At 40.2% G+C, this 13,573-nt stretch overlaps 1 protein-coding gene across 1 annotated transcript; it reads right to left on the bottom strand.

Moving 5' to 3' along the window:
* Positions 1-8,847: 8,847 nt before the first annotated feature.
* On the bottom strand, positions 8,848-10,153 carry LOC141589876 (uncharacterized). Its single transcript, XM_074410498.1, has 2 exons — positions 10,073-10,153; positions 8,848-9,975 (listed from the first exon to the last, which is right to left on the bottom strand). Exons 1-2 carry the CDS (start codon positions 10,151-10,153, stop codon positions 8,848-8,850), a joined length of 1,209 nt encoding a protein of 402 aa, XP_074266599.1.
* Positions 10,154-13,573: the final 3,420 nt, after the last annotated feature.

Here is a 13,573-nt window from a genome sequence, read left to right as displayed (position 1 = left end):
TTAAAGATGCCCCTTTTGTGTTCACTGATGCTTGTCTTTCTCGCTTTTAACAGGTTAAAGCGGGGCCTTAGTCTCCGCGCCGATCATACAAACCTTCCTCCTAACCGGGACTTGCCGTTCGAGATCATGTGTGACGCGAGTGACTACGCACTAGGAGCGGTGCTTGGCCAGAGGAAAGACAAGGCCTTGAGTGCTATTTACTATGCGAGCCGAACTCTGGATGAGGCTCAAGTGAAGTACACTACCACTGAGAAGGAACTGTTAGCGGTAGTTTATGCCTTAGAAAAGTTTCGTACTTATTTAGCCGGGTCGGAAGTTCTTTTTTTTACCGACCATGCAGCTCTGAGGCATCTCCTTGCTAAGAAGGAGGCAAAACCACGGCTCGAGGTGGATACTCCTCCTCCAGGAGTTTGATTTGCGATCAAAGATAAGAAAGGAGCCGAGAACGTTGTAGGCGATCACTTGTCGCGGGCGATGCGACAAGAAGGGGAAGATTCTCTACCCATCGATGATTCTTTTCCCCGACGATAGTCTAATTGCTTTTGTGTCGTCTATTGTTGACCAGGAACCTTGGTATGCGATATAGCTAACTTCGTTGTCGGTGGCAAGTCGCCCCCGACCTTTCTCATCGCCAAAAAAGAAGCGTTTTCTTTATAACGCTAAACAGTACTTCTGGGATGATCCTTACCTGTTTAAGGAATGTGCAGACGGTCTCTACAGACGGTGTATTCCGCAGTGGGAGATCAAAATAGTCCTGGAAGGCTGTCACTCCTCTTCATACGGTGGTCACCACGGTCCATCGCGCACCGTGGCTAAGGTACTTCATCTGTTTTTTTGGCCTTCTTTGTTTTGCCGACGCCAAGTCTTTTGTTTCAGCTTGTGATGCATGCCAGCGATCAGGGAACATTTCGAAGAGACATGAGATGCCACAAAACGGCATCCTAGAGGTTGAGGTTTTCGATGTCTGGGGCATCGATTTCCAAGGACCGTTCCCATCCAGTAAAGGTAACAGGTACATTTTAGTAGCTGTAGACTATGTGTCAAAGTGGGTTGAGGCAATTGCTTCACCTCATTGTGACGGTAAGACCGTGATAAAGATGTTCAAAAAGATCATATTTCCCCGTTTTGGTGTCCCTAGGGTCGTCATTAGTGATGGGGGGATGCATTTTAAGGAAAAGAAACTTACTTCCATACTGTCTAGAGTTGGTGTCCAACACCGGCGTGGTTTGGGGTATCATCCCCAAACTAGTGGTCAGGTAGAGGTCTCTAATCGTGAACTGAAAGAGATCTTGTCTAAAGTAGTTTCTAAATCACGGAAAGACTGGAGTCTTAAGCTAGATGACACGTTATGGGCTTATAGAACTGCCTTTAAGACACCAATTGGTGCATCACCTTATAGGTTAGTTTATGGGAAATCGTGTCACTTACCCGTGAGCCGGAATGTAAGGCCTGGTGGGCAATTCGTGAGCTTAACTATGATCCTAAACTGTGTGGTCAGAATCGTCTTTTGCAGCTAGATGAATTAGAAGAATTTAGGCTCAACGCCTATGACAGTTCGCGCATCTACAAGGAAAAGACGAAGAGATGGCATGACAAGAGAATCTTACCTCGGGAGTTCCATGTGGGGCAAAAGGTGTTGCTGTTCAATGCCCGGTTGAGACTATTTCCCCGGCAAGTGAAGTCCGTGGACTGGTCCATACACGGTGACGGGTGTTACCAAATTTGGATCCGTAGAGCTTGAAGATTCCGAGGGCCATAGATTCAAGGTGAATGGCCAATATGTGAAGCATTACTATGAGGCGAGTGAAGCGGACAAGCCCGTTGAAGTTTTGCACTTCGACGAGCTCGACGCGCCAGTTACTTGATACCAGAAAGGTCGTGCGGGACCTCTTAAACCAGCGCTCTCCGGGAGGCAGCCCGGACAGTTTTATTTGTGTTTTTGCTGAACTATTTGTCTTTCCGTTTATTTGCTTCCCTTTAAACTTTAAGTTAACATTTAGACGCTGCTTTGGAACAATTTCTGTATTTTCCTTGCTTTCATGCGTCCTTTGCAGGCTAAAAGTGGTCGATCGAAGGGTTTTTGAACTCGATCGAACGCTTCCTGACGCGGCTGCTACTCGATCGAGGGATGTTGTCCTCGATCGACCAGATCCATAACAAGGCTTACTCGATCGAGTGGCTTGTCTCTCGATCGAACCCTTCCCATACCCTGTTCACTCGATCGAGCCGTTCCAGGAGGACGATCGAGCAATTATGACTTCCAGCCGCTGTTTTTACGTCTGCAAGGCCGCTGTTGACTTTCTTTGACCTCCCATGTTCATGGTCGGTTTGGGGAGGTCCCGCTATATGATGTTTCGTAAGTTTCCCGTCACCACTCCTCTTTTCCCGTTTAGTTTGCATTTCTCTCCCTATTTTTGGTACAATGAGGGCATTGTACGGTTTGGTTTGGGGAGGTATGCATCCATATCTGTGTCTGCATGTTTCTTGCATTTCTGCTTGCACGTTTATTTATTTCCGCATGCATTGTTGTTTTAATCAATTCCAAAAAAAATCATCATATAAAAATCCCAAAAAAATCATAAAATTCAAAATTTTCATGTTTTCAATTGAGTCAGAACGTTTGAACATTGACGCTACATTTTGAGCCTTGCATTTTCTTGACATTTAGCTGGCGTGTTTATGTGCATAATCTACGAGTTTTTATTTCTCTCTTATCTGAACGAATAGACTCGATTCTTTATGTCGGCAAGCTATAATAACATTCTGAGGTTAGAGCTTATTAAACTGGTGACATTCATGACCGGTTTCATTTAGGATGTGAGTAGTACTCTCTTTAAGACATGTAACATCAATTTGCATAAGCATGAGTCTAGTCTTCTTAATACCTGTATGCATTCGGTCTGTGGATGGTGACACGTGTTAGGAGAGGCAGTCCCCTTTATTTCATTCTACCCATGAGCCTCACATAGCCAAATTGCCTTTTTGCCCATCAACTACTTCCTATAATATTTCCTACCCTAGCTGAGCTAGTAACGAGTAGTTCTTGGAATGTGTTATTGCAATATGGTTATTTCATCTGATTTCAGAAGTTGGCGGAAGAATCAAGGGGAAAGAAAGAAAAAATGTGTTGAATTGTGAAAAAAAAATGAATCGAAAAAAGAAAGAAAAGAAAGCGGAAAAAGAGACAGAAAATTCAAAAGAAAAGAAGAAAAATTCAATTGAAAGAAAAAATGAGAATTGTGCATTGTTTCACACTCCCATGACTTATTTATATCCTATGGGGAGTTGACGATTTTTGGTATTCGTGAAGTTTAGTGCATAGTTTGGCACCGTTTCATCTTGTTGTAATGAGTACGAAGTTGGGATGCAGTCTATATTTGGATCCGTTGTTGCTAGCCTAGCTATTAACCCCACATATCCAAATTCCTTTTTGCCCCTTCCTACCCATTACCTCACTAACCCAAATGTAAGTCCTCGGCACGTGTCTTGGTCATTAGTATGGTTGGAATGCTTATGTACGGTTGTAGAGACTTTATTCACGTTAATTGCATGCATGTTCTTATAGGTCGAGTTAGGTGAGTGTCCTGCTTCTTCCTATCTTTCACATTTATACTCACCCTGTACCTGATTTTGAGTGACGAGCGACCCGTGAGAGTCCGACATCTTGAATCTTGCAAGGTCGACGGTTCAGTAAGATTGAAACGTCAATTTAACTCGTTTGCACTTCTCAGTTGCCACTTGTCATTTTGTTGCATTAAATTGGTTCTATTGGATGATTTGTAGCTGATGCGTTGGTCCCGTTCTATTGTTCACCCTTAGTTGCATTCATATTTGCTTGGGGACAAGCAAAGGTTTGGTTTGGGGAGATTTGATGCGTGTCTTTTATATAAGGTTTTTACCTCATTTTTACACGCATTTCTGTGCTTTTTATGTAGCATCTGGCTACAAATACCCCCGAATATTCTACTTTGGTCCGTTTATTGTATTTTGCAGGAATTGACCGAGGAGGAGCTAAAATAAGCCTTAATTGTCCCAATTGTATGCATTCATGGGAAATATGGAGTGCGCATGAGCTGAGCAAGGGAGAAACACGAGGCCTGACGTGCTTATATAGCTCGATCGAGTGGTTTTACTGCTCGATCGAATGCTTTTTACATTGAAGTTGGTCGATCGACTGGTTAGTGGAGTTCGATCGAGGAAGTTCATACAGCAGTGCTCGATCGAGTGGATATGCTGCTCGACCGAGTGACGTGGAGTTCGATCGAGTAATCATCTTACTCGATCGAGGGGTTCTCGTGCGCTTTAGTTTAATTCTACCTAATCTTTTATGGGCCTTTCATAATCAGTCCATAGGTTAGGTTTAAGATGCTTTTACAGTATAAGACTGAGGAGAACACTACGTTACTCCTATCACTTTTACTACGCACATTTCCACTGTTACTTTTGACAGTTTTTCGGATCTTTGTTCACCACTTTGCTACTCGAATTTCGGTATTATCAATCCATTTAATTCTTAATCATTTTTATTGTTCTTAATTCCTTTTCTTCTCTTTGATTTATAGTCGTTCAATCATCTTTTTATATTTGTCATCATGTTTAGTTTTGATTGTTTGGTTATTATGATTGCTACCCCCATAATTATGAGTAGCTAAGTTCCCATGCTAAGACTATAGGGGATCCATGATTTGAAGGGAGAGTAATCCAATTACTGGGTTAATGCTAGTATCGTTCATGTTGTTAAAATGCTACATATAATTGTAATTGCCTAATTGAGTCGACGCAATTAGACCCTTATTCTTGGTGGACCTTGACCTGGACCGAAAGGTTGGAAGGGGGAGACTAGTAGCAAGCAATAGAGTATTGCAGCGAGGGCGAAAGTTAAACTGTTTACACTTTAGGGTGAATTAAGGACCGAAAGGTGACGTTCGCTACCCCTTGGACTGTATTGCATTGACCTGGGACCTAGATTACTCGACCGGACGATTGTGGTGAACCGCTTGTCTTAGCTATTCCCCTTTATCTGTTAAATCCTCTTCCTTTATTTCTCTTTTCTTTACTCTCTTTAGTTTAGAAATCACAAATTATAAACCCCAATTTGGTTACTTAGACGAACTTGAGTTTAGCCGACAAATTCCTACCTCTCTGTGGATTCGACCCGACTTCCCTAGCTATATTAGTTAGTTGGCCAGTTGGTTATTTTTGACAGGTACGCGACAGACGTGTCAGGCTTCAATATCGTGAAGTGCTTCTTTGCTTGTTAAACTCGTACGCACCCATGCTTTTGCTATCTTTAGGCCTTGAAATGCGCACCAAGCTCATTCCTCGAGTCAATACCTCGTGTCAAATCCTATGTTAAACACTCAGGAACGGATTCGGCTCATTTTCCGCTGGATTCTTCACATTTCTGCAATATTATACAAAAACACGAAAGTAGACGGAAATAGGTAAAATAGTAGCATAAACTACATATATGAGCTCTGAAATGCGTGCAAAATGGGGTGTAAAACATCATATTTAGGACACGCATCAGTAGGGTTCTCATTATCCCGCCCAAACACAATATTGTTTCTCCATTTCCAAATCCACCAACATGTTAGAGCGAACAAGATAGGCCAGTCCGGTTCAGACGTCAGAACATCGTTACTCGCGTTTTTGGTTAACCAATCCAAGAAAGAGGGGGCATAGAATAAAGAGCACATAGAGTCTATGCCAACAGCGTTCCATATTTGCTGCGAGTATGGACATGAGCGTAGTAAATGATCAGTTGTTTCCTAGAACTCGTTACATCTCGGACAAATGGGATCGTCACCCATGTTTCTTACTACACGGTTCACATTCACCATCAGCCGGCCGTGAGCAGCTAGCCAGAGAAACATGCGCACACTTTGCTATACGGGAATGCGCCATATCGTGCGCCACACTATTGATTCAGGGAGTATCGAATAGTCCAAGTCCTTCAGAAGTCCTAAATCAGAGCTGATAGAAAACTTCCCCGACGATGTACCCTTCCAATAAAGAGAGTCCTCAAGGTCTGGGTCATTAACTAGCGAGATTGAGGCGATTTTTTGAAGTATTTATTGCGGCAGGTAATTGGAGAAGGAATCCCATTTCCACCCATGTCCCTCACTCCACATATCACTAACAGTATCAAGCAGCCTATCTTCCGGAATTGGGGCGATAGAATGGTCACTCAAGCCCTCTCCATCCACTCAAGCGTGATCCCAAAAAAGAGTACTTCTACCATTTTCGATTACCATGGCTGCACCCAGGACAATAGTGCGTGACTGAGATGTTATACCGGCCCAAACATTAGACATACTATTTTTAGGTTGAAATATGTCAATGTCGCACCGATTGTTACAGTATTTAGCACGTAAGACCCGCGACCAGATACTAGATCGTTCGGTTAGAACCCTCCATCCAAGCTTGGTTAGGAAAGCGGCATTAGCTTTTCTAGCTGACATGATGATAAGTAGCATTTTAGTCGTATTTTACCCCTTATTTATAGCTTATTCCGACTCGATTTTGTGTGCCTTAATCGTTAAATAGCTCATTTATTTACTAATTTATAATAATTAGTCCTCATAGTTATATTTAATAATTAATCGGTATTATATAATATTAATATTATTACTATTACTTTATTAATATATTAAATATAATTTGTAGGCAAGGTGAAATAAGGAGACGGAAGCACAGGCCAAGTCGAGTGAAGACGGGATTTGAGGAAGGGTCAAGGCAAGAAAATAAAGCGAAGTCAACCATTGACTTATCATTTGACCTTCATCATCATCTGTCATCACCCAGTGCACCAAATTTACCATCCCCTACTGCTGCTTATACACTGCATCCCGTCATCAACCTTTAACCCAATCACCATTTCCACCATCTCCATTTCCACTTCAGTCACCATCATCACCAACTCAACAACAACCTTCATCACCATATTTGGGTTGTTAACCTTTTGAATTGGGTGATTATGTGATTTCTACTCTTAATGCATTTGAAGTGTTTGTGGAAATGCCTCAATGAGAATTGGACATTTCATTAACATGTTTGGCTTACCTTGGTGCATTGTGCTATTAGATAGTTTTAGAAGTGTTTATCGATGAGTTTTAATGAAAGTTAGAACATCTCTTTGATGCATTCGATCCGTCTTGGTGCTCATGCTATTGGGTAGTCTTTATGCTTTATTTGTAGCTAGTTCATCTCGATCAAGTGACAACTTATTGAGGAGCTTAAAGTGACTAAGAAATTAGTCTTAAACCCTTGACCACTATTATTACCCTTCTCTTGTTAGACCTTGTTTCTCCCCCTAATTGCCCTTTGTGAACCCAAAGACCTTAGCCTTCCCTTATTAATTAAAAAACAATTTCATTTAGTTTAAATTTTATACCTTATTGCATCTTAGTTTACAGTTTAATCAACCTCTTACTTTTGTTTGACTAAAATAGGACTTAAACGGACTAAGTATACACCCCCGCCATCTTTGTGTTCGACACCCGAATAAATACTACTTTTAATTGGGTTTATAAATTATATTTTTGATTGGGAAGTGACGACAAATCCCTTACATCACATGATTCCTAATCCCCCGATAGATTTTGGTTTTTAAATATTTTCCCATGATACGAGATGGATAGATTTTTTGTCTTCATCCCCGCCCCATAGAAATCGACGAGATTTTCTATCAATGGAATCACATACCGACCTTGGGATTTTAGCTGATTGCATGTTATAATTAGCAATTGTGGTCAGAGTAGATTTAACAAGAGTAGCTCTCCCTGCCAATGATAGTCTTTTAGTAGACCACCCGGCTAGTCTTCGATTAACCTTTTCTTCTAAATGGGAAAAGGTTTGGCGATTGACCCTTCCATTGATAGTGGGAACCCCTAAGTACGTACCCAAGTCATCAGTCTCCTCGAAATCGAGGATATCACGGACTGCAGTTCGAGCTACACTATCCGTATTTGCCGAGAAAAAGACTTTAGATTTAGCAGCACTGACCTTTTCTCCAGAGACCTTACAAAAATTATCGAGCACATTCTTGATTAAAAGGGCTTGCTCCTTCGATGCCTCCGCAAATAGCACCATATCATCAGCAAAAAATAAGTTGGTAATATGTGGACCATTTCGACACAGGACAATGGGATGCCAATTATTATTACGAACTTCGAGGTCTATTGCCTGCTGAATCTTCTCAAGACACATGACGAAAAGGTACGAAGACAACGGATCACCTTAACGAAACCTCGGGATGGTGTAAATTGCTCTGTTGGTTCACCGTTCCAAAGAATTTGCATCCTTGGCGATCTTACACATTCCATTACCACGTCAATTAGTAATCCCGGAAAATTCATATCGCTAAGAGTAGTGTGGATAAAATCCCACCGAAGTCTATCGTAGGCATTCTCCAAATCTATTTTAATCGCCATAATACCCGATTTTCCCTTCTTTTTACGCATAAAGTGGATGGCCTCTTGAAATATGACAATGTTATTAGTAATTTGTCGACCCGGCACGAACCCACTTTGGGTTACTGAAATCACGTGTGGCAGTACCCTCTTAATTCGATTTGCTAGTGTCTTGCTGATAATCTTGTACGCGATATTACACAAGCTAATAGGACGGAATTGAGTGATAAACTCGAGTGTATCTACTTTTGGGATTAGAACAAGATGGGTATCGTTTAAACCTGTTGGCATGCCTTTACCTTCCAGTACATTAATCACCATATTACAGAGCGAGGGTGCAATTAAACTCCAATTTTTTTTGGAAGAATAGAGGTTGGAATCCGTCCGGACCTGGAGCCTTGGGAGCCCCCATATATGAGATAACATTTTCGATTTATGCTATGGTAAACGGCTTCGTAAGCCACTCCCAATCCCTCGTGTTGAACTCCTGGAATAAGTCCCATGGAAGCAGGTCATACGTCCCTTCGGTCGGCTCGTCTGTATATAAGTTTTTAAAATAGTTCACGACAATCCCTTTAACGACTAGAGAATCGTCCGTCCATTCGCCATTAGCATCTTTTAGGGAGGTAATTCTATTCCGCCATCGTCGCACAAGGGTACTCACATGAAAATAGGTTGTGTTACGGTCACCGTCTTTTATAAATTCCATTCTCGACTTTTGGTACCATAAAAGTTCCTCCTTGGCAAGGATCTCATCTAACTCTCGTCTTAATTTGGCTTCTAACTTTATAAGGTTGCTCTTTCTTCCCAAGGACAGAGAACGCTGGCAGCCTTCGATGCATGCTAACAGGGTTTTCTTCTGTTTAAAAATATTTCCAAAAATCTCAGCATTCCAAGTCTGTAGTTTTTGCGATAAGGTTTCAAGACGGGCTGTAAAAATACCCTCCTCGGGCCAACTCTCATCAACGAACTCCTTGAAGTTTTCATGGGTAAGCCAACAAGCTTGAAACCGAAAAGGCCTATTAATCGCGTTAAGGGGGACAAACCCATTGGGTGAAATAAACAACGCACAATGATCCGACTGTATAATAGGAACATGACGGACCATAGCGTCTTCGAAAAGGGCTCCCCAATATGCATTGCACAGTGCTCTGTCTAATCGCGCGCTCTGCCGAGTACCCACTGAATTCCCTCTTGCCCTAGTATGAGAGGGTCCAGTGAACGCTAGCTCAAGGAACTCGCAATTTTCGATCCAATTGTCAAAATTCTCACATCTTCTAGCCATATTATGGTCTCTTCCATGTCTTTCCCTTAGGGAGCGGGTCTCGTTGAAGTCTCCTGCAAGAAGCCACGGCCTATTATTATGTCGAGCAAAATTCTCTAATTCCACCCAAAGTTGCCTTCTATTAGCCGGATCAAGGCTTGCGTATACAGCTGAGAAGAACCAAGGTAGCTCCCCATTGCGAGAAATTTCTACTGTAATAAACTGTTGGTGCTCTGCTATTGGAGTAACCGTGACGACATCTTTCCTCCAATATAGCCATATCCCCCCCGCTAAAACCTATAGAATTTACACGAGATTGTCCATTATACCCCAGGATCGAACCCATCTTGATAGCATGTTCTTCTCCCATATGAGTTTCAACTAGAACAAGAACCGTGGGCTTATATATTCTGACAACCTCTTTATTGGCATTAATCTTCTTCTTATTGCCAGTGCCTTGAACATTCCAAACCATATAAGTTATATGGGGTAGGTTGGGAGCCAGGTTCGGGATTCTTGTACTCGTTAAAAAAGGTAAATAATTTAACGATGATAGATACGCTCGACTTACAAGCTTAAGGACACTATCAATACTCCATGGTATCGACAACTCCATCATTAGATTCGAGGGTTTGTCCCTCGCTAGCTCGAACTTCACATCCAGGATTGGGCATTCCGACACTACAATCCCCAGATAAGGTGCCGCTATCTCTGGCCATGGCGCCACTTGAACTGTCTGTGAAGGTGGAATTACTTCTATCTGGGGGTTTTGTGGGAGGCAACGTGGTTGAGGGAGTTGGCGGTCGAGATAGGAGAAGTATAGGTGAGGATTCTTCGTGTTGATTATCAATTCGTACGTGGTTGGATATCACTGGTATCGTACTTGGGGAGGAGCTGGAAGTAGGTTGTATTACAGGACTAAAAATAGCCGTGGAAGATGGAATATTTGTAATATCTTTTAGAACGAGTTTAGGAATAATTGGAGCAGAAGATTTATTAGTATTGAAAGTATTTTGATCAATGGGATTTTTTGTTATATTTTTGGATTGAATATTTTTGGAAAGAGTTTGTTGAGATTTAGCTTGTGAAATAAGTTTGTAAGTTTGCTTATTAAGGGTAGTAATCTTTTGCTTAATTTTAGGAATTTGAGAATTATTTCGAGGGATTGAATTTGGATTATTCGCGGAAGGTGTGCTTAGAATAGACTGATTTGGTGGGATTTCAGAATTTGCAGAATTATTCGAAAGAATTTCAAACCTTGACCCGATTGAATGTGAGGATTGACCGAATTCAAAAATCGTTTTCGGGATGCTTGACCCTGAACTCTGTTTCTCGACGCTAGCTGCTGGTTTCCTTCTTGGTGGTTTCTTCACCATCATCCACTCACCAAAATCTGTCGCTTCCTCTAGTTTGAGACCTGCTTCAATGGAATTCTCATTAGGGATGTCGTGATTGGTTTCATTGTATTGATTTTGCCCATCTAGATCCATTCCGGCTTCTTTCGACAAATGCTAGGAGCATTCCTCTGCTAAATGACCCATACGCCCGCATTTGAAGCAAATTTTCTTCAAGCCCTCGTACTGAATCTGGTACACCTTACCATACAGTCGAAATTTCGACAGTAATGGTTTAGAGATGTCAACTTCCACACTAATGCGAGTAAATTGACCTCTCTCTGAATTTGCCGTATTCTTATCAATACGAATTACTTCTCCTATCCTCGACCCAATTTTCCTTGGGAAAGTTTCATTGAAATATTCCACGGGAAGATTCGGGATTCGCACCCAGGCTGTGAGTTTCTTGATATGGTCCTCCGAAGGCACGAAATTTGGAACCCACTTCCTAATCGTAAGATAATGATCATCGATCATCCATGGACCCTGTGATACGACAAAATCGTAATCTTGTCTTGATGAAAAACGAGCCACATAGTACGACCCGGTTAGATCAGTGAGCGTCAATTTCCCCTTAATCGACCATTTCGCTTGCAATTTCCTCATAAGCGAAAGGTACCCAATGTTCTTATCGAACATTTTGATTATTCTAGAATGGCGCCAAGGTCTGCGAATAATAGCTTTCTCTTCCTTGGTGAGGCAAATGCGTGGACATGTGGCTTCATCTTCATCTTGGTCGTCCTCCTTATCGTCTTCAGAATCCAAATCGAGATCGTCCAATGATAAGTCCTCAACTCCAACATAACCCTTTCCAAACCCTTGAATTGTACCGTGTCCTTGAATGACAAGGCAGGTGCATTAAGTTTTTCAGTTGGGGTTGTATTACCTATAATAGGCGTACTGGTCATTCCTGACGCATTGAACTCATTAATGTGCATCGTTTTCCTTTTAGCATTCTTCGCGAGTGGTGGAAAAAGCGCATTTGAGGGCTCAGGACTGGTAGGTCCGGTCTCCGGCGGGAGACCATTAATAGGAGCAAACATTCAAATATTTAGGGATTTTCTCTCATTAGGGATTTTCTCTCACTAGGGATTGTAGATGGGGAGTAGATGAATTGTAGCGAAGGTTGTGGATGGCTGGATATGTAATGGGGGTGAATATGTGTTAATGTGGTGGAAATAGGTGCTAATTAACAAGGGTAAAATGGTTAATTTATGTAATTTGGTATTAAGTATGAAAGAAAAGAGGATTTTAGGTATAAGTTTTGAAATAAAATTATCTTAGGAAAAGAATTGAAAAGAATTGTAGTAACATTGAACAAGTAACAGTAGTAATAAAGAATGTAATAAAAGTAACAAAACAAACAAGAAAAGAAAGTATATATGAACAATTAGCTAACCAATCGATTTAAATAAAATATTAATATCGGAAGTAGTAAATTTGTCTCATAATTTATTTCATCGTAATTTTAAAAGTCATACAAAAATATATTAATGATAAATTTATGAGTTATGCAACTTTAAAATAGTTTTATTTAATTGAAAATAAATTTTATTGCTAAACAGAGGTAGCCCGAACGGGGCGGACACTAGTACTAATTTTTATGTATTTGGACTACTTTAGATTTCCCTAAGTACCAACTAGCAAGTACTATCAAATTTTCAAATTATCCTCGGTTAAACATGTCATAGAAGTTAAAGAAATTAAATGGAAAACGTTGGGAGTTTTTTAGTTTTAAGGTGGTTAATAACAGGGGCGATTCTAGGATATGATCATAGGGGATGCAAAAGTTTAACAATGATTTCGGTGATGGAAACGAAAATTTAAACACAAAAAATTGATGAAACTAAATTTATAAAAGGAATTTATAAATTTTAGAAGGAATTTAAATACCAAAAAAACGGAAGATGGTAGAGTTACACCAGGTGTATGAGGCCCTCATACACCACCAATAATGACGCGCCACTTGTCCAATTCAAAGAATCTTATTTAATCTAATTAATCCCTTGATTCCTTCATTAATTGCCCCCCCTAATTAATGTTCTCGGTTTTGCCACATATTTTATTAATTAAAAAAAACTTCTCTCCTAATTTATATTTAAGTCTTATTTATTACTAATACCTTTTATTATTTTTAGTATTTATGTATACAGTATATACCTTTAATATTTCGTATATTTATGTATACCTCTAATATACGTACACAGTCCTGTATACGCTACGGTTAATTGATACGTATTGTATCAATTTCTTTATACGGTATGATTATTCCTTATATGTATGTTTATGTATTTACGTTAATTTTTTTTTTAAAATTTTTTTTTCAATTAATATTTTTTCATATAATACCTTTTCTTTTGTCTTATATTATTTTAAATTATACCTAAATTTCGTTGTAATTTATTTTTTTGCATAATGTTTTGTTTTATACACACTGTTTTTAATATTTAATTTCTTTAAATTAATTTTTTTTAAAAAAAATTTAAAATTAAATTTATTTT

Source organism: Silene latifolia, chromosome 7, assembly GCF_048544455.1.
Source record: "Silene latifolia isolate original U9 population chromosome 7, ASM4854445v1, whole genome shotgun sequence".
Lineage (NCBI taxonomy): Eukaryota > Viridiplantae > Streptophyta > Magnoliopsida > Caryophyllales > Caryophyllaceae > Silene > Silene latifolia.
Note: the sequence above shows the minus strand (reverse complement) of the source record. Positions and strands in the feature narration are given on the sequence as shown.